At 44.4% G+C, this 27,535-nt stretch overlaps 3 protein-coding genes across 4 annotated transcripts in view; 2 read left to right on the forward strand and 1 right to left on the reverse strand.

The window, feature by feature from the left end:
- Nucleotides 1-17,827, forward strand: part of cpamd8 (C3 and PZP like alpha-2-macroglobulin domain containing 8) — a 31,963-nt gene extending 14,136 nt beyond the window's left edge. The window contains exons 24-43 of the mRNA XM_041229547.1: nucleotides 91-389; nucleotides 534-759; nucleotides 1,513-1,689; nucleotides 2,177-2,258; nucleotides 4,303-4,459; nucleotides 4,808-4,882; nucleotides 6,272-6,437; nucleotides 6,551-6,637; nucleotides 6,809-6,945; nucleotides 7,205-7,360; nucleotides 8,213-8,275; nucleotides 9,202-9,449; nucleotides 9,854-9,941; nucleotides 11,604-11,678; nucleotides 12,037-12,142; nucleotides 12,380-12,490; nucleotides 13,520-13,732; nucleotides 14,838-14,906; nucleotides 16,847-17,030; nucleotides 17,692-17,827. Coding sequence (XP_041085481.1) covers nucleotides 91-389; nucleotides 534-759; nucleotides 1,513-1,689; nucleotides 2,177-2,258; nucleotides 4,303-4,459; nucleotides 4,808-4,882; nucleotides 6,272-6,437; nucleotides 6,551-6,637; nucleotides 6,809-6,945; nucleotides 7,205-7,360; nucleotides 8,213-8,275; nucleotides 9,202-9,449; nucleotides 9,854-9,941; nucleotides 11,604-11,678; nucleotides 12,037-12,142; nucleotides 12,380-12,490; nucleotides 13,520-13,732; nucleotides 14,838-14,906; nucleotides 16,847-17,030; nucleotide 17,692 — 2,720 coding nt within the window. The 3' untranslated portion in view covers nucleotides 17,693-17,827. The remainder of the gene's footprint in view (nucleotides 1-90; nucleotides 390-533; nucleotides 760-1,512; nucleotides 1,690-2,176; nucleotides 2,259-4,302; nucleotides 4,460-4,807; nucleotides 4,883-6,271; nucleotides 6,438-6,550; nucleotides 6,638-6,808; nucleotides 6,946-7,204; nucleotides 7,361-8,212; nucleotides 8,276-9,201; nucleotides 9,450-9,853; nucleotides 9,942-11,603; nucleotides 11,679-12,036; nucleotides 12,143-12,379; nucleotides 12,491-13,519; nucleotides 13,733-14,837; nucleotides 14,907-16,846; nucleotides 17,031-17,691) is intronic.
- Nucleotides 17,828-21,681: 3,854 nt separating this feature from the next.
- On the forward strand, nucleotides 21,682-23,733 carry odf3l2b (outer dense fiber of sperm tails 3-like 2b). Its single transcript, XM_041230194.1, has 4 exons — nucleotides 21,682-21,774; nucleotides 22,042-22,152; nucleotides 22,621-22,734; nucleotides 23,210-23,733. The coding sequence occupies exons 1-4, from the start codon at nucleotides 21,726-21,728 to the stop codon at nucleotides 23,707-23,709; spliced, it is 774 nt and encodes a 257-aa protein (XP_041086128.1). The 5' UTR covers nucleotides 21,682-21,725; the 3' UTR covers nucleotides 23,710-23,733.
- Nucleotides 23,734-23,920: 187 nt separating this feature from the next.
- Nucleotides 23,921-27,535, reverse strand: part of LOC121300681 (cyclin-dependent kinases regulatory subunit 1-like) — a 3,768-nt gene continuing 153 nt past the window's right edge. Inside the window, exons 1-3 of one of the 2 annotated variants that reach the window (XM_041229338.1) lie at nucleotides 27,517-27,535; nucleotides 26,366-26,493; nucleotides 23,921-25,827 (exon numbers count right to left, since the gene is read on the reverse strand). The exon at nucleotides 27,517-27,535 is cut by the window's right edge and continues 153 nt beyond it. In XM_041229338.1, coding sequence (XP_041085272.1) covers nucleotides 25,784-25,827; nucleotides 26,366-26,493; nucleotides 27,517-27,535 — 191 coding nt within the window. In that variant the 3' untranslated portion in view covers nucleotides 23,921-25,783. Of the gene's footprint in view, nucleotides 26,494-27,516 lie in introns of both variants that reach the window. The other variant, XM_041229337.1, reaches the window with a different exon arrangement.

Here is a 27,535-nt window from a genome sequence, read left to right on the forward strand (position 1 = left end):
CTGATATGGTAACGGATGGGCAAGTCCGTTAAAACCCTATGTTAATGAGGGGTAAAGTGAACGCTGCTTTCTGACTCTGGCTTCCCGCAGAGAAAATCCACATCTCCACTCCCAACAAGTACGAGTACCAGTATGTGAAGAAGCCGGCGCGAATGACACACTTCGACGTGGCAGTGAAGGCTCACAACGATGCGCACCTGGCGCTGTCCTCGGGGCCGCACGACACGGCCGGGATGGTGGAGATCGTGATCGGGGGCCACCAGAACTCCCGCACCTGGGTGTCGGCCAGCAAGATGGGTGAGCCGCTCGCCAGCGCTGGCACTGAGGGCATCCTGTCCTGGGACGAATTCCGCAACTTCTGGGTCAGCTGGAGGAACGGCGTGGTGCAGGTTAGCGAGAAATACCCTTATGCTCCTCTGGAGAATCGGAAAACTACACTGTATGGGGGTCCATGCTAAATCCTCCTAGACACGCAAAATACACATGACTGTATGTGCGTGTGCAGTAAATGGCGAGGTGCATGTTCTCCGCAGGTGGGTCACGGGGCGCACCCCTCTAACGAGTCTGTCATCGCGGAGTGGGCAGGGCTGAAGCTGCCACAGGTGAAGTACGTGGGCTTCTCAACGGGCTGGGGGTCCGTGGGCGAGTTCAAGATCTGGAGGAAGGAGGACTCGGATGAGAACCACAACGAGGCGTTCACTCTGGGGGTCCCGCACAACGTGGTCCCAGGCAGCGAGCGAGCCTCCGCCTCCATGATAGGTAACCTGCACCGGGAGACAGGCAGCCCATAAACATACGACCTGAGACACACTGCTTCCTTTTCAGTATTGTCCTGGTCTGTAGCGGTACACATCCCCACATGTTGCTAAAACTGTTTAAATGACGTTCCTGTAATTTTTCTTTTCATTGTTAACATCCTGACAACTTTTTAACTTGTAAGTCAAGTCTCTTTCAAAGGAATTTTCAAGATGTAAACTCTAATGCACTCAGGTTGGAGATCAGGGGCGTGCCTCCGATCACTGCTGGAATAGCGATTAGAAAAAAAAAATACAAGTGCCCTGGCTTTGTGTTCTGTGTGACATCATGGGTCGTTATTGCTGTTACCTGTTTGACAACATGGGCAATAATCCTCACACAGTCAGCTATAATAATAATAATAATAATAATAATAGTCATTAATATGTTTAGTTTGTTTTACTGTACACAGTGGCTGCAAACAAGCAAAACCAGCTTTCTGTTAAATATATATGTGAAACTTATAAACATGTTCGGCCTACCTCAACATTATAGACTCGGCGCAATATAACTTATCACATACACAGACTTTTAAAATGTTGCTTCAGTACCAATAACTTTTCTTGAGTGTTTTAAGTTAAGCGCTTGAACTAGAAACCCCGCTGCTGCCTCTGTATTGTGCTCACTTACTGATTTTTAGCTGCTGCTTGTACCACTGTACAGCACAGCCTCTGCTCTCCGCTGACTTGCTCTTGCTGCCCCCGTGCTGTATTGCAGGCGATGTCATGGGCCCCACCCTAAATAACCTGGACAGTTTGCTGCGGCTGCCCTTTGGCTGCGGGGAGCAGAACATGATCCACTTCGCTCCCAACGTCTTTGTGCTGAAGTACCTGCAGAAAACCAAGCAGCTCAACCCGGAGGTGGAGAGGGAGGCCACAGACTACCTGGTGCAAGGTAGTCACACATGGGTTTTAACAAAGAGGCTCAGACCTCAGCTGCAGGAAAACCCAGTCTCTTATTTTCAGGAGGAGGGGAAACTGGAAAATTACAGCAGGGTACAGCAGGGGGTAGTTCATCCAGGGCATAATCTTATTGACCTGTGACTTGTATTGCACTGCGATTTAGCTCTTCTTGGAAAGAGGGGATTAACTGAGCAAGTTGAAAACAAGAAAGAAAACTGTACTGGTGTGAAATTAAATGTTTAAAGTCTGTACGTCAGTCACAAGCCCTGTCTCTCACCACAGCAGTGAAAGAACACATGAAATATACAGTTTTGTAAAAAGTTTCTAAAATCTGTTGACCCTCCCAGGGGTTTCCAGAACCACTGTCCCGATGTCCTTGCAGTGTCTTAAATAAAGCAATGGAGTTGCGTGGGCTCTGTGTTTCCATGCCATTCCTCTGTACTCTTGAGTTTGACATGTCCCGCCGTCCCTGTGTCCAGGATACCAGAGACAGCTGACCTATAAGAGGCAGGACGGCTCATACAGCGCCTTTGGAGAGAGAGACTCATCTGGCAGCATGTGGTGAGTGACTGACACAGACACAGCACACACTCGCACATGGGGGTCTTGCAGCTCTCTGGGCTTTACAATCCTTGCATGTGCTTTACCATTCTTTCACTTTGCTCTAATTGTTACCCTCTGGTACTACTTTACAGTGCCTCTCTCCCCTGGTCTCTCAGCAAAATTGCCTGCATTCTGAGTGGCAGGCTTCAGGAGCTCTGTGGAGACACAGCTGGCTGCACGCCAGGGCCGTGGCAGCGCCATTTATTAGCTTGGAGTTCTTTCTGTAAAACACTGGGCTTAGTAAACTCCAGGGCATGATAAATAAACTCCTAATTAGCTGCTTGACACAGTGGTTAAAACCAGACTCCACTCGCTGCGTCCAGGTAATTACCGCTGGCTGCCAGCTTACTACTGTGGCTAACGCAGTTAACAAACTAAAATAAAAAATAAAATAAAAACGTTTTCAAAGGTAAACACTTTTGGTTTCTTGGTCTGCAAGACAGTAAGTTTTTTTCTGTATTGCAAAAGTTACCCTATAAAGCCTTATAAGTAGAAAGCCCAGCAAACGTCTTTTTTGCACCCTGAGCAGAAAAAAAGTAGAGATTCTGATGGTCGGGTATAACCTCCTACTGCTGCAAGTAGTAGCAGGAGCAATCAGTACCGATTTTGATCTATGATCGTGAGTCTGATAAACTGCCCAAGTGGTTCCCTGTATAAACAAAAACAAAGTAGTAGTCTTTCTAGGTTGCTTCCAAATACAGATTGGATGACAAAGCGCAGTAATTTGTAGCAAATTCAGAGCTGTCTGCTAGTGTCAGGCACAGATTGGATGTGGCAGCACTCCTCCACCAGCGCTTTCATTTCACAGAGCCTCCACATACTTGACTAGTCTGTTTTTAATAAGGGAATCACGTTCTAATCTGCGGAGCTACTGTACGCTAATCCGGAATCCCAGCTGAGTGCAGGGAAGCAGATACTGGACTCCATACCGCCTCCAACCAAAACTGAGAGGGAATAAAAACAGGCAGTAATATATTAGCGCTGGGAAAAATATTCTGATATTTAAACAAATGCTGCTTTCGGTGGCAGAAACGCCCATGTTCGTATTGTATAACAAAATGTAGAACTGCCAGAAAGCAATGCATGAGTGACATCTGAAATGAATAACACACGTTCTACTGTAAAGAAAGAAGAGTGCTCCTCTGCTTTCTTTAATAATTTGATGGGGTTGCTACAGGGATTCAAAACTGCACTCCAATCAGGGAAACAAAACTGTATCTCACAAACTGTCGTCATGGCTGATTGCAAAGCAACACTTCTTATCCTTTAGATATAGGTTAGAAATATAGGTTCAAAGATGCTAAGCAACATAACAACCACCCTGTACATAATATATATAAAAATATAAATAAATGAATCAATGAAGTTCTTATTACACGACGTCCATTCTGTAACTCCTGTTTGTGGAGCAGACCCCCCTGCGCCTGGGCTGTTAAACTCGGTGATACAATATTACTTGATGTTATAAAAATTTCTCAGGCATCGAGCCTCCATCCCTACCGCTCTCCGGGGAGAAATAACCCAGCCCTGCAAACACCATGATTTAATGGACCGGTTCTGTGTTTTTGGCTCTGCTGCCTTTCCTGTTTCTCTGTCCTTTTTTTTTTTTTACTGCTGTTTGCCTCATCGGTTTCAAACGCAGCGGGAACAGGGGAATGTGGTAATGCAGAGTAATTCTGCAATTAAGTCATTTAAGGAAATTGTTTTTTGGTTTTTGTTTTGGGAAAAGTGGGAAATGGGAAAAGCAGCAGTAAGTTTTAGTACCCCTGAAGAATGCAGGCAACTGTTTGCTTTTTTTTTTTTCCAAAATGTTTTCTAGCATTAGGTAGGCTTCAGAGTTTGAAGGTTTTTTTCTTTATAAAAAACTCAAGGTACATGCAGCACTGTTGAGAAGTCTCTGCGTCTCTCTCTTACTCTGTCTGTGTATGTAGAGTATTGCCGTGTGTGTGTGTGTGTGTGTGTGTGTGTGTGTCTCACCCCCGCTGTCTCTCTGTCTCTCCAGGCTGACTGCGTTCGTCCTCAAGTCCTTCGCTCAGTCCCGCGGCTTCATCTTTATCGACCCCAAGGAGCTGAGCGTGGCCAAGGACTGGATCATCCAGCAACAGAAAGAGGACGGCTCCTTCCCTGCCGTGGGGCGCATCCTCAACAAGGACATCCAGGTGAGGAGTGCCCTGAGAGACCGTGTGGAACCATAATCCTGGGTTTCAGAACTACCTTCATCAAGAGCCAGGAATTTCATGTCAGATAACTGGATCCTTTCTTGTAGTTGCATTAACTCCTGTTGGTGAATCTTCGGACCCGGGTGTGACATTCATGTTGTGATGAGAAGCATCTATTCGGAGGGGAGCTCTTCTGGCACCAAGGTCACGTTCAATAATTAACCTAAACTAGGGCAGTTCTGAAACCCAGGACTGGGTACAGCAAGGCAAGTGAGAGTTTCAAGCTCATGGTCCTCCTGAGCAGCGCCTGTTGGTTGTGCTCTGATGTTCTTGCTTTTTTATTTGAAGGGAGGGATCCACGGGAAGATCTCGCTGACAGCCTATGTGGTGGCAGCGCTTCTGGAAACCGGGATAACATCCGAGGTAAGGTGGCTGGAAATTGTGTTGTATTCAACTCGCTGGATAAGCAAAATGCTATCATGCGTTCGTTCAATCAGACGCAGTTGTATTGAAAACCATAAAATTGCAGAATGTCATGAATACAGAATGTCAAATATTTCCCACACGGCGTCAAATAACTCTCCCCCGTTGCTTTAAAAAAAAAAAAAAAAAGTAATATTACCACTATTATTTTAAACAGAATTCCCCAGGCACTCTTTTACAATGATTTAGTTCCAGCAGTAAATGCAGGAATGGCAGTCAGGCCTCTGGGGAGGCAGTGTGCCTCATTCTGGGCAGCGCGCTCGCAGCAGACACCAGAACAACTGTTTGCAATGAGGTGTGCGCTGGGGTTAGGGGGTCAGGAGGTTGGGGCCACCATGGGGACAAGGAAATTTAAATGACATCGGGTTCAATTAGAGCTCCTCTCCAAACCATCCGCAGCAAGTTCCTGCATGGTGAAGTCATGTGGCCCGCCATAAAAAAACAGGGTCGCTCGCTCCAGGTGCTGACAGACTTCTTTTAACAACAGCCTCGCTGCAGAGAAGGGGCCTGCCTGGCACGTCAAACATTGCAAAGACCCCATCTCCCCTTGAGCAGCATTGTTCCCAACGTGAGCCTCACTAAACTGAACGTCATTGTTTTGAAGGATAGAAAGGAATGAAATATATATATATATATATATATATATATATATATATATATATATATATATATATATATATATATATATATATATATATGCCTTATTAAGTGAGTCGCGTCATGCTACTGTAGTTTAAGTATAAAGATTTTTTATTTAAATTTTCAGGGGAAAAGAGTGAGGCATCATTGGATATTTAAAATAAAACTTATAAAGAAAACACACTCAAGCTTGTGCCAATTCATTGAGAATAAAAGGTATGAGACAAAAAGTCTGTACGCTTGACTGAGTTTCTTATAAGTTTTGCCTCAGAATTTGTTTTTGAGCATTTTAAGTTTTAAAAGGTGATCCTGAGCCCGGAGCACTTGCATTCCCAGCAGCCAGCTGGGGTCCCCCATGTGTCTTTGGGGATTAGAAAGATGAATGGAGGGCACATTCCCAGGCATTTCCTGCCTGAGGGAATGTCGGGGTCAGGAAATGGCTATGAGGCGCTGACCTTCCACCCTCTCGTTCTGGTAACCGCGGGAGACCCCCGGCACAGATTCGTAACCTAAAACACGGCAAAGGATGAGGAAGACAAAACAAGATGAAACAGATGCTTCCAATGCTGCATCTTTGTCACATAACGCTGAATGTATGGCCTGCAGGCCACGCAGGAAGGTCAGAGCTGCAGTGTAACTGCTCTGTCACGACACTGTTCTGTCACTGAACACTTCTGCCTTCCCGGACAGGAAGAGAAGACTGCGGTCGCCAAGGCCAAGCACTTCCTGGAAACGAACATGTACTCCGCTGATGACCCGTACACCATGGCGCTGACGGCCTACGCCCTGACGATCCTCCGCAGCAGCTATGCGCCCGTGGTGCTACGCAAGCTCAACAACATGGCCATCACGCAGGGTGGGTTACAAACCAGCAGGGCCGCGGGGCACACTCCTGCTGTTCTGCGGTTTTGCTTGGGTGCACTGTTGAAATGACCCTTCCTGCTCGTTGTCTTCTCTCGTCCCCCCCAGATGGTTTTACTCACTGGAGCCTGACTGGAACCACAGTGACTGATGAGGACACCTTCATGGGCTTCAACGACGGCCTCTCGCAGTCAGGTAAAGGGTCTTGATGAAAAGTCTTTCAAAAAGTACCAGGAAGACAATTGGCCAACATGATTGCCTCCTGTGATTAATCTCCTAGAGGCTGCAGAGTTAATAATATAGTATGGGCTGCGATGCCAGTTCATTACATCCTGACAGCATGTGGTGTGTGTCTTGCTCTGGCAGTCGTGTCAGCGGAGGTGGAGATGACTGCCTATGCCCTGCTGACCTATACCCTCCTGGGGGATGTGGCCACAGCCCTGCCCGTGGTCAAGTGGCTTTCGCAGAAGAGGAACGCCCTGGGGGGCTTTTCATCCACACAGGTACCCCACCTGCCCCTCTTTCACTTGAAGTCTATTTTAATGTTACTAAATATTCTACCACTACCACTTTGTACAGTAGCTATCGTTGATGTCAACCCTTCAAATTTATGTAAAGACTAGATGTTGTTCCTTGTACCAGACACAAAAATGAAGGACTGTTCGGCATGCTATTAATGACATTTGACCATTTTACCATCAATTCAAGTGTTTCTTTTAAAATACCGACAGATTAACCCTTTGCGGTGGTGTTGCTTTCCAGGACACATGCGTGGCGCTGCATGCCCTGTCCGAGTATGCCATCCTGTCCTTCGTGGGTGGGGTCAACCTCACCATCTCACTGGCCTCCACGAACCTGGACTTCCAGGAGACCTTTGAGCTCAACAGGGCCAACAAGAAGATCCTGCAGACTGCCCTGGTAATCAATAAGACCCCATGTTGTAATGGATCTCCTCCTAGCGGCTGAGGAGTTAGTAATTCAGACATCAGTATGAGACCCGTACTCGTCTCCCGACCTAGAGAGCACACTCTTTAGATGAACGGTAAGGTGTTTGTCTTTGAACAGTGTGGTTTCACATCCAGACCTTATCTTTCCATTCAGTTCAATGGAGTTACACACGCAAAGGGCATTAACCTGGAGATAACAGCCCATCGGATTTATCAAACCGGTTTATATGCCAGTCAGGGATATATTTTTGTTTTCATCTTATTTGTTTTTTATACATTTTAAGTTTTGTATTCTTCCCCGATTGGATTTTTTTTTTCTCCTTCTAGTGGATATGGATATTACTCCCAGCTTCCAGTGAGGCGATCTCATGCAGGTTATTAGGGATTTGTTTCAGAGACTGCTAGTCTGAATGTGTTTGCTCTTGGTGAAAATAGCAATACAATTTTTTTTTTAAAATTATATTGCATGAATACCAGGGTTGTGATGGCGTGATCATCTCATCAAAGACTAGGGAATAGGGCAGGATCAGATAGAGGTTTATCAATGCGCTCTGACACACTGCCTGGTGTGTTTTGAGAAAGTGACCATAATTAAGGGGTTTGATCCTCATCTCAAGTAAAGGAAAGAAGCCACTGGCCATAACTATCTTGCCATAGTCAAGGAGGCTGCTGCCTTGTAACAAGTGATGCAAAGTAAATGGAAAATAAAAACAAAATAAATAACTGAAATGCCAAGACAGAGAGATCCTGAGATGGTTTACTAGACTGTCTCGTTGAACCAACACAGCGGATTCAAACCCACTTCTCCCCATGTCTCTTCCAGATCCCCAGTATTCCTACGGGACTGTTTGTCAGCGCCAAGGGGGAAGGGTGCTGTCTGATGCAGGTAAAGAGCAAAACATTTCAAGCAAGTATAATTACAGAAGAAAGCAGGTAGTCATGGTCTGCAAAGCGATCTGGGACTTGATCCATTAATCCCACCGCTCAGCTCAAACCCTGAACAGCTGGAGTCTTAAGGCACATTAACGTTTTAGTTTAAACAACGTGAAGATGACTGGGCTTAGAGACTGCAGACACCTGTTCTCTTTAATGAGGGGGCTCTGCTGAGTTGAAAAGAAGCCAGAGTCAGGTGTGCTTGTACAGTGAGCCGCCGGCTAAGCTATTCCAAGCCGATGCTTTTTGCACCACCCTAAAACATCAATTCGGTAAGCGAGCATGGCATCATACGACACAACAGCAAACCTCTTCTGTCCTCAGCAGGCAGATTAAGCAAAGCAGGCCAGTTATTGTCTGGGTTACATTCGAGCAGAAATAAATGCTTTATACCTTACAAGGATAGCATGCAGGTCTGTTTGCTGAGGTGCATTTTTAGATGGTCAGCAAATTCAAAACATTATTATTATTAATAATATTATTATTAATATTATTATTATTATTATTATTATTATTATTATTATTATTATTATTATTATTATTATTATTATTATAACAATTGTTTAATTATTGATTGATTTAGTTAGGTCAGATATTCTTATCTGTTTTGTGCATTTTTGATGATTTATTGACTCATTTGGTTAAAAGTAATTTGTCCTTTAAATGTATTTGCACTTTTAATTTTGCAGTTTTCCTGTGTTTTATTTCCATTGTCATACAGTACCACAGTTTCACATGCTTTCCCATGCTCTCACTGTGCTTCATTACACTCTGCTATGCTTTTACTATGGTACATATCTAAGGGTTGACTTGAATATCAGCTGCACGCTCTCAAGGTGCTGTATCGAGCAGTGCAGTGACGGCACACCTGTGTTTCAGATCGACGTGTCATACAACGTTCCTGATCCCGTGGCCAAGCCAGCGTTCCAGCTCACTGTGACCCTGAAGGAGCCCAAACCGGGGCGACACCACCCCCAGCAGCAACGCCCCCCCGCTGCACGCCCCAAATCCCGCGCCGATAACCGCTCGGAGCTGAGCCGCCAGCGTCGGGCTGCCACGGACGATGAAGACCCCTCTGCGGACCAGGACCGCCAAGAGTACCAGGTCAGCCTGGAGGCCTGTGCCAGGTAGGTGGGTCGCATGCCCCGGGAAGGGGGAGCGGGGGATTCCCGTGCTGGAACACAGCCATGGGACAGAATAGGGGTTTTGTAAATTAGACTTTTTAAATGTTTTAAGAAAAAAAAAATTGGAAATTGCATTTATGTAAATCTCACCGTTATTCATGTAATCATGTACATGTTGGGAGTACTTCTGTATCCCAGGGCTTTTAATGATGGCCTTTTTGAATTGGCTCCAAACTTTAGAAATGTGTCTGCGATGGAAAGAGGAATTGCACTACCATCTCTGAGCTTGTGAAGATGGAGGGATGCATGTAGGCAATGTATTATATATTAAGATGGAAGGGCTGCAGGTCCTGGCTGCCCGTGCCCCTCTCTCAAGGGGATTCACTCAGACTCTGGTCTCCTCTCAGGTGGCTGCACGCTGGGTCCTCCAACATGGCTGTGCTCGAGGTGCCACTGCTGTCCGGTTTCAGAGCAGGCTTGGAGAGCCTGGAGAAGGTAAGAAACGGGAGACCCGTCATTGTTGCACAGGCTTCGATGCAAAATAATTCACCTGGGTGCTTCAGTCAGTGCACAGGGCAGCTCCAACATGCTTCCCCACCATGAACTTTGAAGAGTCTTTTCAGAAGCATTTTGCAGAAACAGCACTAGGGAATCTTGCAGAACACATAAGAGGTTATTAAATAGGAAAGAAATGAAAAAAAAAAGCCACAGAGCTCGGCGCATGCAATAGCTTTGCGTTCTTCAAAAACTGACTCCCTTCGTTAATTCCTGCATCGGCTGGGTTACTAGCTAGAGGCTGGAAGAAACTGCTCCCTGCTAGATAAAGCTGGAGCTGTTTACTGCCCCCCGAACATCTTCCACATCTGGAGATCGTTTGAGTGGAGGCGCTGTGTCTTGGAATTTATCAGGCCCTTCCGGCACGCCGTCACTTTCTTACAGGCTGCAATGTGCGTGTGTGTGGCTCATACTTAACACTGTAGTAAACAAGGTACCCCTGACCTCACCAAGCAGCCAAAATCCTTCTAAAAGTTTACCACGGTAGTTCTGCAGTTTTCCCTGTGGTTCTACTCTGCATTTACCATAGTTTACCCTGGTTTGCCATGCTTATTAACATTCTTTATGCTCCCCTATGCTTTACCATGCTTTCACTGTACTGTATTACACTTTGCTGTGCTTTTACTGTGGGAAACTTTTATGAGGGTTCACTGCATGTTAAAGAGATACTCTTATCGTTCCTAGTTTATGTATCTATCCTGTTCTATGTGTTCTCTATTGCTTTCTGCTTAGTGATTTCAGCAAAAAAATGCCTCTGAAAATACTGTTCAAAGCATGAGCCAGGCTGGAGACAGCTATCAAAATTGAACAAACACCAGCGTAGGACAGCAAATGATTACTTTGTATTACCTATATTAAAATCACAGGTTTGAATTAATGTATTTGGACCACCTAATACTGCGTATTCATTCAACAAAGCCCTTTGAATCTGCTTATTGTGTATCGACTATTAAAACGCAAGTACTGTTTGTGAAATGCAGACAGTGAACAGAAATTCATCATAGAAATAATATCACTGGTGCAAAAAAAACGAGTCCAATAGGATACACCTGGGAGCACCCCAATGTACTTTTCTAAAAATAACAGAGTAGACAGAACTCTTAAAACCAGCACAGGGGTTCCAAGAGGGTCAGGAGATCAGAGTCGGCTGGCATCCGTCCCCACCTCCCCCAGTCTGTAGCCCCAGCCCCTGGCTGCATCGGACATGTTTCAGTGGCGCCAGACAGTTTGAGCACCTCGTAAACCCTCATCGTCCCTCAACTGAGCGCTTAATGAAGTATTAACACATGACCCCTCTCTTACCACCCCCGGGCTGCAAAATTACACTGACAAATTAAACCCAGCCTTTTTTATATGGTGTGGGTAACTCAAACACATGTTCACATTATTGGATCGTAAAAAAGGAAACATTTGTTGTGGGTTCACGCTTGTTGGAGCCTGGCTTGTGTGAGCCAGTCCTAAATGTGTTTCAGTGGCACTGAGATTAACCCTGTGGTTGGCTGGTTTGTCCTCAAGCCAGGCCTAATGGGTACGTCACTGTGCTTGAGTTGACCTGCACACCAGTTAAATGCATTTTCAAACCTACCCTTTTATTTCTTTCAGCTTCTCCTGGACAAGAAGATCGGACTGAAGAGATACGAGGTGGACGGCAGGAAGGTTCTGTTTTACTTTGACGAGGTAGTGGACGTGTTTTTTTCTCATTTAAAACACGGTTGTAATTTGATTATCCGAGCACCACTTGATCCCCTTGAGTTCAGGAAATAGAGGCTCACGATTTAGTCTATCGACGAGCGTGGCGATCAGACCACTTCCATCGAATGACCCTTTAGCTCCATTTCCTCCCCCTTTTCCCAATCATCGCTTGTTGCAGTTGTCTGATTAAAAAGCCTCTAATTTGGGGGGCTTTTCTCCCAGATTCCTGTTGCCTTCCATTACAGGGTAAAACTAGGGAGCTGCCAGAACAGGCTGCTGACTTGGCAAGCTTGTTCGTTGCTCCCCAGAGTGCTCCTATAACAGCCTGTCTCCCTCTTCCCAGATCCCCAGCCAGTGCAGGACCTGTGTAAAGTTCCAAGCGTATCGGGAGTACATTGTTGGGAAAACCGCTCCTGTGCCCGTCAAGGTGTACGACTACTATGAACCAGGTGAATGTTGGAATTTTTTTTTTTTTCCCCCAGAAATGGCACATGAGCGGCGAGTGTCTTAAAACAAACTACATCAGATCACAATGTTTGAAGGTAAAAGCTTTGTGATAGTAATAACATCACAGTAAACGTGTTTCATGGACAGATCTGCCCGCAGTGGAAGGCATTCTAAGAAAGGTTGAGACAACCCGTCCCTCACTCCCTGTCCTCCTGTAACCCGTGTCTCCTTGCCCACAGCATTTGAGGCCACGCGCTTCTACAACGTGAGCGAGCACAGCCCGCTGGCGAGGGAGCTGTGCGATGGGACCACGTGTAACGAGGTGGAGAGTTCAGCCAACCAGTGGATCGGTAACTTTTTGGAGTAACTTTGGGGAAAGAATCTGCCATCAGACTCAAGTGCTGTTTAAAGACTAGTTTGCACACAGTAGAAGCCTGAGAGTACAGCTGCTGTCTTCACACTGGAGGAAAGGGGTGGGGTGGGGGGCACTGTCAATGTTGCTGCCATCGCATCTTTACTTAGGCAATGGCTGTACTTGGTTTTATAGCAAGTGGAATTGACTTCAAGGTGTTTTGTTTTTTTCTCCTCTTAAATCTCTTTATCCCCCCCCCCCCCCGTCTCCTCCTCCTAAAATTACAGTTATGCCTAGTTAACATGTCAGACAGGGGGGCGAGGACGTAGAAAAAAAGCCCACTGGCTTCATGCAGGAGCTGCAGCCCCTGTACTTTTTAGAGACGCACAGTCATTAAGGCTGGATTGGGTTGCTACAACAAACTCCCAAGTTTGCCAACGGTTGCCATGGTGACCATGTAATGACCATGACTTGTTGACTTTTTTTGTTTTTTGCTTGCTGAGACAAAGACCCCAGCGGCCTGCTATGCAGAGTTCAAGGCCTTGCCCAAGTAGAACCCTGTGTGCCTCTCCGGCCTCTTATAAATTCACAAGCCGAGACGCTGACCTCTCCAACAGTGTGCACTTTTGTTCCGAACCCTGCTGAGAGGGCCTGTCTCCAAGTGAGGGAGGGGAGGATGATTTACAAGTCAGGCCTGCCCGGGTCAAGCTGTTTCCTGGTCGGAATGGAAGCTGCTGCTTTTCTGTTTTGTAACCCAAGCCCATTCCAACTCAGCCCCACCCCAAAGCCTGCCTCCTTGTCCAACACTCCACAAATTCACAAGCAAAACCCGAACATGAAAAACCGACAGAATGCTGATTTACCACGTATCTAATCCGTTTACGCAGAACCTGTTGTGTATCTCAACATTTAGGTGTCGTTGAAATTCTGGTGCTAGGCCTACACTCTCTCAGTGACATTTCCAAGTGTAGTTGCTGTTAATAGTTTTCAATGGGGACGTGATTTATGACGTGTTTGTGTCCGGCAGGCTTCGCGCAGTCCAGCCAGTGTAACAACGTCTTCGGCTGCCTGGAGGAGGAACACTTCGAGCAGTGCACCTGCTACCGGGACTGCGGCTACGATGGCGAGCCCGTCTGCGCCTCTGACGCTGTCGTCTACCAGAACCAGTGCCAGATGGAGGTGGCAGCCTGTCGCAACAGCACCCGCATCAAGCAAGTGCCCATGTCCCACTGCCCCTCACGTACGTCTGCACAGCTTCCTACAGCATCTCGCAATCAACCGGCAGGGACTCAAACAAGACTGCACTGCACAGCAGTTTGATCCATTCCTGGTTTGAGTTTAGTAAGACACACCTGTATTAAAAGCTGAGATGGGTGAGGCTGCTGTGCAATTCGTTCTTCCATCCCTGGTATATCGCTTGGGTTTGATGTTATAAATCAGTTAGGAGAACTCCAACCTTAAGGATTGGCAAAAAAAAAAAAAAAACTTCCATAACATCTTGTATGTCTCCAACCGTGAGGTCGGCCTGTCCATATAACATGACAGAACTCAAGTTTAAAAATACATTGCCGAATAGAACTGCGTTACTGTAATTTTTATTTTAAAAGGCTCTAAAAATGGGATAGAGTGGATGAACATACAGTATGAGAAGAATTGAGAAGAATTCAAACATCTTTACAGCCACTTTGATTGTCTCGCTTTCCTACAAAACTTTTTTAAACCTGTAGGACAGTAAGGCTTTGTTGTTGGGCTTTCATCAGAAAGGAATCTGAAGCGAGCTTCAAAGCAGGGAGACGAGAGCACTGTAATTAGAGACCCTGTAATAGACAGTAACAACGACCCATCTCAGAAACATAAGCTGATAATGAACCCTTTCTCACCTGGACAGCTGTTTCTGCACAGCTCTGAACCACACTGTTTTTCTTCCTTCCACTTGTTTTGAGGGTTGAAAAACTTTCCTATCATGCTTGTCTGGGCAGATACTCACGCGAGGTAATTGCACTGCAGCTTGATCTGGTATTCTGTTGTATTTTTAAACAGACCTCCTTCACAGCTGTAATATCCTGACCCTCTACCAAGTGGCCTTTTTACCCAGTTTAAATCTATTTTCTTTTCCTGTGGCTTCCACAACCCTAGGTTAGACAAGGTTGCCTGGCATCGATAATCTAAAACTCCCAAACTTCCAGCAGTAATGTAAATCACTGTGGGATAAAAATTGCCAGACATCGACTGTTCGTAAAATAAATGCAATTTGATGAAGACCATGAACGGCCTGCTCTGGTTGCTTTACTTGCGCTGTAGATGACATTCGGACTGAGCAGGCTGTGTTTTGTGTTGGTTTACAGTGGAGAATCTGCCTGAAGAAAAGGAGCTGGCAGTCGAAGAGTTACAGAACCTCCCTCCAGTGCAGCCAGGTAACGACAGAGCAGTGAAACCTAGCAGGTTTAGAGGCCACCACACAGTTTCCACAGATGCACCCTGCATATTGCAGCTTCTCCTTATTATCCATCCACCCCACCTCCCTGTGAATACAGTGAACCAGCACCTAGTTAAATAACTGATTGGTGTGCTCTGAACACGCCCGAGCTGCTGGCAGTGAGCTTGGTGCTTTCAGCAAAATTAGTGCTTGGGGGTCAGCATGTTCCCTCTCGTCATCTGCAACCCTGTAACATTCCCCGAGGAGGAGGAGGAGGAGGAGGAGGGAGGACAGCTGCCTCCTTTCATCTGCCTCTCTTCTCCCTCTCTCGTGGGGAAGCGGAAGCCTTCATTAAAAGAGATGTAAATTATGATATCTCAGACACAAAGACAACTTTATTTCAAAGGCCTTTTTTTTTTTTTTTGGTGGTGGTGGTGGTGGTGGGGGGGTGTATAAATATTAAATCAAAGACCCCCCCCCCCCCCCACCCCCCACTCTGTACCTTGATTATGGAGTCTGAGGATGATCCCGGTTCCACAGCCAGCAGGGAGCTGTTCAGACAGACACAGATGCTGCCTGGAGGCTATGAACACACACTGGGGTCTGCAGACCTGGGCTCAATTACAATTACAATTACAGTAGCATTGCTTTCTGAAATTATGCTTTATATTATGATCAGTTACAATTATGCTACACTAATTGTAATAATAATTGCAATGTGTAGTTGTAATAATAATTCAAATTACATGACAAACTAACAAACAGGTCCACACATGAAAATGCATGCTCTGTTCTACCAACCGGTAATCACAGGTGCAAATACACTAGCATACTATTAAGCTTGGTATTTATTCAAACAAAGGGAGGGGGGGTCAATAAAAGCGGTTGGAAAATATGTGGACAGTGTGCGGTCAGTGTGAAACACAGCATGGCACTGCGAATGAGTGGCTTGTAAAAGGTGTGCAATCGAACTGTAACCGATCGATTATGTGATGTAATCACAATGACGCAGGCGTGCCAAGGTTCCGATGCAAATACAATTGGAATTGACCCCTGCTGTGCCCGACCGTGTTCTCTACTGTCATCAACCCTAACACAGGGCAATTAAAATTAGAGCAGATTTTAAATGAATGTCTGCCAGCACGATTCGGGTTAATAATAACCATAAAATAGTTTACCAAGAGCTTCATATTAATGTAGAATGAATTAAACTGAACGCACACTCCCAATGCAATATGTGCGCCTCGACAATGCTGTTGGTACAGTACATAAACGCATAAGATCGCGGATCTTCCTGCCTTACGCACAGCCAGCCGCTGTAAAGGGTAGCTCATACCGGCGCGCCTTGCAAACTCTCCAGCCTATATAACTTCGGAATGCAAATGAAGTATCTAACACACACGCATTGTAATTGAACAGAATAATCATTAAACTGCCAATCAAATAATAGATTAAGGATCCAATCAGGCAAATGCAAAGAAAGGCAACCCGATAATACGAAGGAAAGAACAGGACATAATATTTAACTCATGCGTTAACAGTTAAACTGCAACCGTTAATGATGCAATATCATCACGTTAAAATAAACGAGGTTATGAACGAAATTAGTTGCGAAGGCTGTGTATTTTTTAAATCGCCAAACCTGTACACAACGACAGACCGGCACTGCAGTTAACGGTGCAGTAACCAGGTGTATTGCAGCAGGGGGCGTTACAGTAGCTCCCATTGACACACGCAAGACTCTGTGAGGATAGGGAGACACCTACAGGGCAGGCAAGGCTATTGCAAATGTTTTGATAAGGTGTGAATATACAGTACATTGGATTGCATGTCCTGCAATGCAATGTAGTTATTTATTATATATATATATGCATATGCACGATGGGATCGAGGCGTGAACCGCCCTTTAATTGGCTGCATTGTTATTGTTCTTCTCAGGAGAGGAGGAGCCCGAGCCCCAGGCGGAGGTCTCGTATTACTCTTACGAGTACGACAGCGACCCCTACGTGTCGGAGGGGGAAGATGACGCCGTCGATCTGGGGGGCGAGGTGGCGAGGGAGTCAGACAGGACGCAGGAGGGCGAGTTGCACTTGCTGGAGATGGAGGACACCGCCACACAGTGGTACTGCTGAAGCCTGCTTTTATATTATAGCTGTTGCAGCTTTGGAAGTTTGGCAGCTGTAGATTTTTACTCGCTTTTGGAGTTGATGTCCAGATGATATGGAACCCTGTTCACAATGAGCTGATGCTAATTTGCCTAAAAAATGTATTGTAATAAAGTGTAATAAAGCACAGAGAGGTCTGGTAAAGCACAGGGAAGCATTGTAAAGCACAGAGAGGTCTGGTAAAGCACAGGGAAGCATTGTAAAGCACAGAGAGGTCTGGTAAAGCACAGGGAAGCATTGTAAAGCACAGAGAGGTCTGGTAAAGCACAGGGAAGCATTGTAAAGCACAGAGAGGTCTGGTAAAGCATAGGGGAGCATTGTAAAGCACAGAGAGGTCTGGTAAAGCACAGGGAAGCATTGTAAAGCACAGAGAGGTCTGGTAAAGCACAGGGAAGCATTGTAAAGCACAGAGAGGTCTGGTAAAGCACAGGGAAGCATTGTAAAGCACAGAGAGATTTAAAAAAAACATGACGAGGAAAACTCCACAATCACTGTGCAGATTTAGCATGGTAAACTTTTCTAAGAGTATTTCTGGGGTGTTCGTTTGAGTTTCAGTAAGTGTGGCTAACAGCAGGTTATTGCACAGCACCCATTCATTATCTCCCATTCCCTCCCCAGAATATCCCCTTGGAATTAACATGAAAAAAGAAGGTGAATACATTGTACATTGTTTGTTAATACATTGAACTGACTCGACTGAAATAAAGAAGAGGACCATTGCTGTGAACCAGAGAGCAAGCGAGCAAGTAGCTGAGGACTGTCTCTGTCTGTCTGTCTGTCTGTCGGTGTCTTTTTTATATGCATTCTCATTCACAATAAATAGAAAAACGATCGCCTCTTCTAGCTCTCTGATGCATTGTGCTATATAGAGAATATATATATATATATATATATATATATATACATACATACACACACACACATACACACACACACACACACACACACATAGTGAATCAGAGAAAATCAATGAGTATTTATGTTTGTAATTATACTTACATCGCAAAAAAAAAAAATTGATTTCTAACTGTGGTATTTATTTTGTATTAGTCAGTGCTTTGTTGTTTTGTTCTCTTAAGTTACACAACACAACACACACTCGCTCACACACACACACACACACACACACCTGATGTAGTGGAAACTGTGCTTTGGAGCTTCCAGAGGCTTTATTTTGACTAAATTATGAGCTGCAGTTGCGCTTGTTTCCACTAGGTGGAACCCAGAACCCACTTCCTATTGGATAATCATGACCTACAGCAAACCTTGCTCTGGTACTATAATGCTAAACTGTATGTAAAGTATAACATAAATGTGGTTTTGGAAAACAAATTAGTTGCTAATTATTTAGGAAATATGATACTATACTAACTACTGTAGAATTTAGAATTTAACTTCAGTTTGGCATCCCCAGAACTGATAAAAAAAAAAAGTGCATTGCATTTCAGTAGCCAATACAAAAATAAAAAAAAGTAACAGTAAATATTCAAATGTATTGATCGCATGAATGTACAACTCACAGGATACAATAAGGGCTATTGGGGTATGTGGCCAGAGGGGGGTGCTGCCCCCACCTCACGTGGTTAGAATGCTGACCCAGTGGAATTCCCTGGCGACGTGTTCCAGTCTCCATGGCGACCGCAGTGCCACCCTGACCGTGCGACGCGTTGGCGACTCCCCCGTGAGGCCGCGTGCGATGCAACGCGATCAATAAATTAGCTGCTGCTACGCCAGGCTCTGTAACCGACCGGCACGTTTCGACATGTGGAGTGTTACTTTTCATAGTGGTGGATTAAAAAAAAAAAAATTTAAAATGATAAAAATCTATTTTTTGCTTTGTTGTTATATTTTTAAAATAATTTAAAAAAATATGCATTTAAAAATAGAAACTGGTTTTGGTCAACTTCTGGTCAATTCGGTCAATTTGTGCATTTTGGCTCTTAAGTCTTGCCGTACTGACTTCAAAATGTTGCAATGCAACACTGTGCCCTGTATCTGAAAGCCCCCAAAATGCCACGACATACAAGCCATTGGTTATAATCACCCTGAAACATGCAGAAATGCCCTTGTTTTGGTCAGTGTTATTTGTTTTAGATAACTTGCCGGGATTTGTATGAATATGTGAGGGTTAAACACATCAATGCATGTCTCCCACAGCGCCACCCTGTGGCGATGATCGATCACTGCCCCTCTAAACTTAACCCTTTAAAGTCTGAGGTGCGTTCTCTGCCCCTGCTTACATGATCATCGGGTTTGTAAACTTTGGAAAGCTTAAAAAAATGGTTTTGCTTTGAAATATGTTTGACTGGCAATAGGAAACTTCTGTGTGTGTGTATATGTGTATGTATATGTATATATATATATATATATATATATATATATATATATATATATATATATATATATATATATATATATATATATATAACTTTGTCTATTGCATTGCATGGTAGGTTTCCCTGCTGGGAAAACACTGTTTACAATGTGGACTGTCCCTGTTTGGTTTGAAATATTGACACCCCAGTGTGTATTTGACACTCTGGGTAAAATTGCAGACAGATTGCCCACTCCAAAGTAAATGTATGATATGGGCAATTTGTGACTTTTTTTAAATCAGAACCACCACCCAACTCCCAGAGACAACAGAATAATGCTTCTCATTTTCAAGCACATCCCCATGCAGTGACCATCGAGCTGCTTTACCGTGTGGCTCTTCGTTACTGCATAAGCTATTTAATTAAAGTAACTCCTAGTGTCTTAAAACAAAAGTTTATATTGAAATTACTGTAAAGAAATTGATCTGGGCGAATGTAACCCAAACTTTTCAAATACTTAAATATTACTGTAATAAAATAAAAAATGTATACAACTCATGGATTGTGTGTTTGTTGGTTTGCTTTTTTTTTTTTTTTGGGGGGGGGGGGGGGGGGGGGGGGGGATCACACTTGGTCATCGTCCCGCAATGATTCAGTCGACATTAACAAGATCCTCAGTGGTTTTTCGTTCCTGTAATATCACTGCCCTGGGTCTCTCAGTGCTGTTGGTTGATTAATGATAAACCTTATTAAAACGAGAGTAGGGTTACGAAACCTGTTACCAGCTACTTGGAGCCTGTTAATTTTTAATAGTCCGGCCGCTCTGTGCTGCAGTTTAAGTTTTCAGCTACCCTAGAGCTTCGCCCGAGCGCCTAGCAACTTCCAAACAGGCCTGCCGTCTGCTTTTCAGCAAGTCACTCTGCAGCTCTGTCAGCACATTCTCCAATGATGAAGAGCACACACGCTAAGCTGCAAAGCGTCTCATTCAGCGCTGCAGTGCACTAATCCACACCAGCTGGGATCTTTTGTTCAGATTAGAGTCACATGTTTGGAAAAATTATGCTATACAACAGTGCCTGGCCTGGGCTGCTTTTATACATCTATTTTATACATGCATTTCTGTAGAACCAGCTGCTATCAGCATTGCACAGGCACTGTTCAGCACCCAGCCCTCTGGTCATTAATCTTTTACTTGAAATGATTTGCAGAACAGTCACTGGGTTAGTTCAGTTCATTTGAAATGCACTGTATTATGCTGTTCATTAGAGGAGATTGTGATCCTTGTATCAATGAACAATCTGAGAGCCAGCCTCTTATTGGAGTGAATTAACATGAGAAAACGGTTCAGTTAACCTCTTGCCCAAGAACCAAAGTGACCCAGGTCTGAAGACAGTCTGAACGCATGCATATATCCCTAGGGGGAGAGTTCGCCAATAGCTAGAAAGCTTTGATATGACTACATATGATTTTCAAATGTTCTGGATGCTTAATAAAATATATGATAGTTCCTGCCTTTTCAATTATTAAGACTCCTACAGTTTCTGTGTCAAAGCCCCTCAGTACAAGTTTAGGTGACCATGCGCTTTGGGGTATCCAAGTTACCCCCTGCGCTGACCTCATCAGAATGTGATAACCCCCCCTCCCCCGGTGTGCCTGGCACCCCCACACTGGGAGACTGGAGGACATGGTAACAGTACGCCTGGATGAGCAAGATGCAGCCGTCTCCCAGGGCAGCCAGCTGCTTGCTGGAGGTGCGAGATCCGTAACTATGGCCAGCGAGGGGGAGGGGCTTGACAAAGATAACGTTACATTGAATCAGTCCAGAGACCGACATGCTGTCTCCCTGCTAGCCACTCTCTGCGAGTATCAGGCAGCAGCAGGTCCTCCAGTGGCAATGCAGGAGGCTCGCTAGAAAGACGCTCGAGGGGGACTTTCACGAGAGGTTGGTAGCCTGTGCACATGTACAAGGTGGACTTGGGTTAGATTACTGCTTTCATATTGACCTGCTTTTCTACTTGTCATTCAGCAGTGCTGTTAGAATGGGAGGGTCCTTAGCTGTCTGTGCAACACCTACCTGTGACTCTACTGCTGAGCATAGCTGGGTTGTTAGATGTCAGACAGCCTTGGTTTAGTTATCCAAATTGCATGAGCAAGACTGGAACCCACGATTGCTAATGAAGGGACATCTTGTCCGTTTTATCTGGAGCTGCGGCCCCACCTCAGTCTTTATTTGTAGCCACTGACCGGCCGGGGGGGGGGGGGTGGTGGTTCTTTTTTTGTACATCGCAGCCACTTTTTGGGTTCCATTCCTCCTGTGCAAGAACTTTGCAGCAGCAAATGGCAGACCCAGAGAAGAAGCGGCCCCTGATCACCGCCCGTGAGAGAGGTATGTGTTTTCAGCTTCAGTGATCTTGCATTTCCATTGTTTTCCACCTTCTTTTATTTAGTTTCATTCCTAATTCTGCTTCCCACGCACATGCAGTAAGCAGAATCTTCGGCCAACGCTGCAGAATACTGTAGGGATAATTCTTACTGTACTAGTACAACTCAGATTGGAAATAAAACAGCACCGTCCAAAAATGAATTGCTAAATATAAATTTGATTCATGAGCTGTAAATGAAGGTCTTTTCTTCTTCTCCCCCGTTTCAAAAGGACCTGGTCCTGGTAGATATGGTTTACCACCAACCATCGGCTTCATCGGCCATGATTTCACAAGAGCGACCGGCCCGGCATACTCCTTTCACAGGAGGATGAGTAACGCAAGTAAGTGCCGAGTATTTAAAACTGCAGGCGACAGAAGCGTTAGTTTTCAAAATGTGTTTTGAAAAACGGATTTAAAAAAAAAAAAAAAAAAAAAAAAGCCGCACTTGAGCTCACACGTGGCTTCTGAATATTTCTGACATTAAAAAGTGCCAGATATCTGGAATGAAATGTGCAGGCACTGGCCCTGAATTGAATGCCTGGATCTTCAAACCTCTCAGCAAAACAGAACTAGGAGGGTGTTAACACTGCTCCGGCCACTAGAGGGAGCAAGAACAACAGCTAATCTACTGCTTGTGTTCCTGTATTGAAAATAGCAGAAAGGAGTCAGAATGACGCAGCAGCAGTTGCATTATAACCAAACAAAATTGCAATGGCAATAGTTATATTTGAAATGGTTCTGTGTGTGTGTGTGGACAGTTTTGTCATTGTTTTAACAGGGTTTTTTTTTTCTTTCACTTCTTTGTTTAGTGTACTTTGTGGACTCCAGCCCTGGACCCCAGTATTACATTGATGCCAAAGTGACCCGCTTTGGAAGAGACGGCACCCCAGCGTACTCAATGCTGGGCAGAACCAGAGAGTCCTGTGAGTAAAACAGGAATAATAACCCTAGAATAACGCAGATAGCTTCGTATTCATACCTTTGCCTGTAAATCCAGGTTAAGGGAAGGTGAGCCGCGGTGCAAGTTTTAAACACAGCTCCTATAGCCACAACACCAGTTAGCGTAGGCATCGGATAACAGTTACAGCAGTCAATGGCAGACCTCAGTGGCTGTTTTTCTGGCAGTTGGATGTGGCAGGTCTGTGTTTTTTCTTTTACAATCTAACAATGCAATTGATAGATTGTACTTCTACTGGGTTACAGAAGTGGCATCTTTGTTTAATTTGAAATAGTCTCAGCAGTATAATTGTGTTAGTTCACACGTGGTTATACCAGTCATTTTTATCACAGTGATACAATTCAGTTTTAGATGACGCAAGGGCAGGCTCACTATGGCACTGCAAAATAAGCGGTGTTAGTTAGACCCTGGCTACAGCAGTTAACGTCTGTCCTCTACAGCTGCTTTCCAGACCCCAGGACCAGGGGCTTACAGCCCTGAAAATGCCCCTCCCCTGAACAGACAGCAAAGACCTCCATCTTACACCATGGGCTCTCGTACGAGGTACCGCACGACGGACACGGTGCCAGCGCCCAACAAGTACACCCTGCCTGTCCTGCTGGGGTCCAGAGTGCCCACCAAGCCCTCCAGCGCCAGTTACACAGTGTCAGGCCGCACCAAATCAGGGGGCTACTCGGAGGACCTGTCTCGTACCCCGGGCCCAGGCAGGTACAACAGCACAGACCCCAGCACCTACCTCCCCAGACAGCCGGCGTTTTCTATGCTGGGCCGCTACAAGCTGCCTTCCGATGCCACCAAGAAGCCCGGGCCCGGAGCCCACAGCCCGGAGAAGGTCGTGGTCCACAAGCCTCGGCCGCCTGCCTACTCCCTCGGGGTCCGGCATTCCGAGTTCGTGACCCCACTCGTTATCGGCATGTCCGATTTAGAAATGCCAATTTAAAAAGGTTATAAAAGATTACTAATCTTTTTCCTCCAGCACAAATCTTTTTTTTTTTTTTTTTTTTTTGTTCAATATTGTTTCTATACAACTAAACTTTCATTGCTAACAAGTAAGAAACGTTAAGGTTCATGTACAATTGGAGCCTGAATGAATTAATAAATAGTCTGTGAATCTAATCCTATAAATTACTGATAGTAGCACAGCTAGTAATGTTCCTCTTTTGGTTCCATGCTTTAGGCTGACCACAATATTCTGCCATGTCATTTTGGTGAAGGATCCTCTAATGCCCACCAAACAGGCCTTAGCCATGTTCTGAAAAACGACGACGGGCAGTGAAAACGGACCATATGCAACAGCTGAAAATCCAATGTCAAAAAGGCTTTAATTGTCAAAAAGGCAGATTATATTGCAGGGGGAGGGGGGCTATGTGCTGCAGCAGGCCTCTTAACATGTCTTTCACATCTGCTGTTTACACAAAACCTAACATAGTACTTGCAAGTTTTTCTGCTAAGCAAGTCAGCTGCAAAAAAAGATCAAGGACAGCAAACCATTATTCATCCAGCTTGTGTAGATCGATTTTATTGTTCAAGGAGCCTTGGAAGTGCATCAGATCTCAACGTGCACATTTATACACCAAGAACAATACATATACAATAACACAAGTATCTATTACAGTAAATGTTAAACAGGTGTTTAAAAGCACATTATATACACACACACACACACACGGAAATCATTCTCTGCAACTATGTACTTCAAATAGGGTGCACATCGAGCTCAATCCAATCTAAAGGCTAGCACTCAAGCAGCATTGCTGCCCCTTTTAGCTAACTTTCAGAAGAGCACAATGCAAATACTTCAGTTTAGACATTAGATTGCAAATATAGTGGAAAAGCATTGACCACCCATTTGAAAATATCAGAACTGTGGGGAACAACAACAACAAACCAAAACAAACGTGAAACTACAGTACAGCTCAAGAAAAAAAAACACAGTAGTCAAAACAATTGAAATTATGGGAGAGTGAAGGAGATACGACTAATTGAAAGAATCCTGCACAGTATTCACAGAATACAACACATGAAACCTCAGGAGAATCGGGGATCCAGGTCTTACAGGGGAAAAAACTTTTGTAAAAGTTGCATTTAAAACCGAGGGTGTGGAAACCACATCCAAAAATCTGATCCTACAAGTGTGCATTAGTGCACATGTAACAGTGTGTGTTGTACGCACTTTCTTTGACAATCCAATCAGATCAATTTAATTAAACTGCATTGAACATTTACTGTCACTGTATTGCATGCGTGTGTACCATTGCAAAGACACTGGAAAACTACATATCTGATTTTGATCCTGGATTCCACCACCCCCCTTTTTTTTTTTTTTTTTTTTTTAAGATTTTCTAAAAACATACTTAAAAAAAACAAAACAAGGGAGTCATTCTAACCCTCTTCACCAATGGATGATTAGCACAGACAGAGACTTCCTTCTGAATGCCAGTGTTTAAATTAGACCAAAAACTGTCTGGTTTGACACTTGAAATGCTCTTCATGTTCAAACAATTAGGCAAAAAAATAAACATTTTAGGGTTTTTTTTTTTTAGCGCTATGCAACCACTTTGGCATCCTTGATGAATTATGGTGGAATGACCCAACAATAAATATAGTGCTTTCCGAATACAGTGGATTACAGAACAAACTAATCTAACCATGTTAACTGTGTTCTAAACAACTAGAGGACACACCTGTTCAGGAATACTGACAGACCTCAGCCAAAGGAAAGGACTGGCAGTCGTTCACCATGCAGACTGCTGCATTACATACACTTTTACAAACAAAACAAACAAAAAAAAAACTCAAAGAATAGAAGTAAAGTTACTTTACTACTTTTCCAGTTTCTTCATCACCCTGGTCGATTTTCAAATTGTTCTTGTGCAATTAAAGTATTTCATTCTAGTTTGGTCAACTATTTAGGGTTTATAAATAATAGAACAGGTGACACACATGTTCAGATATGTACCCTATATATAAGTTTTAGTTCAGATTGTAGAACCTGCCGTTTTAAAAGGAAGCCTTCAGTTCTGTGGGAGAGCCTGTCTGAAGAGAAGCACATGGGGTTCTGTAAAAGCAATGAAAGAATAAATTGGTCGTCTTGTGCGTCTGATATTTGTGAAGGAGTGCGTTTTCAATTTGAACTGATCAGCAAAGAACTACGAGCAAGCCAGGGTAATGAACAAGATCAAAATTTCTTTCTTAAGACACTAAAAGCACAAATAAAACTTTGCAATGAAATCAAGTCCTGCTGCCTCTGGACTCTTATTACACCTCAGACCATGGTGATCAATAGGAGTCTTATGTCCATCTCTGATTGGGCAGTGATCTGGCAATACACACTGAAGTCGCTTGAGCTCAGATGGCATTCAAAAAAGACAAAGCGATGTGGGTTTACTCTATGCAAGGTGATTGCCTACAGCAAGACATGTTCCATATTGAACCCAGCGCAAAATCTGCAGGTACATCACAGTGCAGTTTGTCAGCAGTGCCACAGAAAAGGTAGGTCGCTATAACCATCATCCAGACCAGCCTTTACAGAACAGCCTCTCGTAACAAAGGTCCAAGTTTGATCTCTGTGAGTGTAAGAGTTTCCTGTTGCACACCTGGTTTGTGGATCATGTAATGTACCCATCCTTGGCTCTGCTGCACCCCGAGGCTGCGCCACTCATCCTCGGACATTAGGTGTGACGTCAGTACCAGCCTGGCAAGCTGCTTTGGAAGCAGGACGTGCCTGGGAGGAGACAGCAAACACAGCACAGCACGTTCACCAAGTAGAAGAGAAACAGACCAGTAATGGGCAAGCTTGCCCTGCACACACATTAAACACAGGAGCTCCCTTCCACATCCAACTTTGGCATTGGTTTTCAAATCTAGCCTGAAGACGCACTTGTTTTAACAAGCCTTTTCTGAACAGCAAGCTCAGAACAGCTGGCGAAACTCTGATGTCAAGCACTGCGAGAAGACTTCTGGTTTTGAAAGACGCTATATAAAAACATGAGGATAGTGTTGTTGCAATAGATACAACTTAATTGTATAGCCCCAGTGGCATGCAGTGGTAAAAGCATAACTAGCCTACTGTATTTTAAACTTGTGTGTAAACAAATGGACTGTCAAGAAGGCCTGCCCCATTCCCGATAAACCAATAAGAATTTAATTCTGTTTTCATGAGATGGTGGCAAGTTAATTTGAGTAAAAGTTGCTGGTAATTTCCCCCAAATCTCCTGCAATGATATGTATCCCTTTATTTTGCACAGCAAAACAACGGGGCCTAAAAAAATGAGAAAGGCGTTGTATTGTTGGCCTTTACTGTAGTGGCTACAGTTTTCAATTCTGAATTATTTGTTGCCAACAAGAAGTTACAGAATATACATTTAGGCCCACAACACGTTTCTAGCAGTGTCACAACTCATGTGTGAAATGTCACCGCTACACAACACAAAAACAATGCAATTAACCTTCAAATGTGGAATTTCTTTAATTACCACCACAGCTGTGCCGCGTCACTGCCAGCATACGGTACATTCATTTAAAACTGAGGAAGATTTAATAAGGCATATGGTTTTGTATACTATTGTTATATGCAATGCGTCGGTAAAACGTGCTTTTTTAAATTTTTTATCAACAGTGGTAAAACAGCGCGTGTTATTCAAGTTAATAATGTACATTATTTGTTATGTATAGTAAGTTAGAGGTGAGAATACAGAACTGCACATAAAAACAATAACACAAACGAAACGTGTTTTACGCGTCTTACCTGTACTCGAACTCCTCAT

This window comes from Polyodon spathula, chromosome 26 (genome assembly GCF_017654505.1).
Source record: "Polyodon spathula isolate WHYD16114869_AA chromosome 26, ASM1765450v1, whole genome shotgun sequence".
Classification (NCBI taxonomy): domain Eukaryota; kingdom Metazoa; phylum Chordata; class Actinopteri; order Acipenseriformes; family Polyodontidae; genus Polyodon; species Polyodon spathula.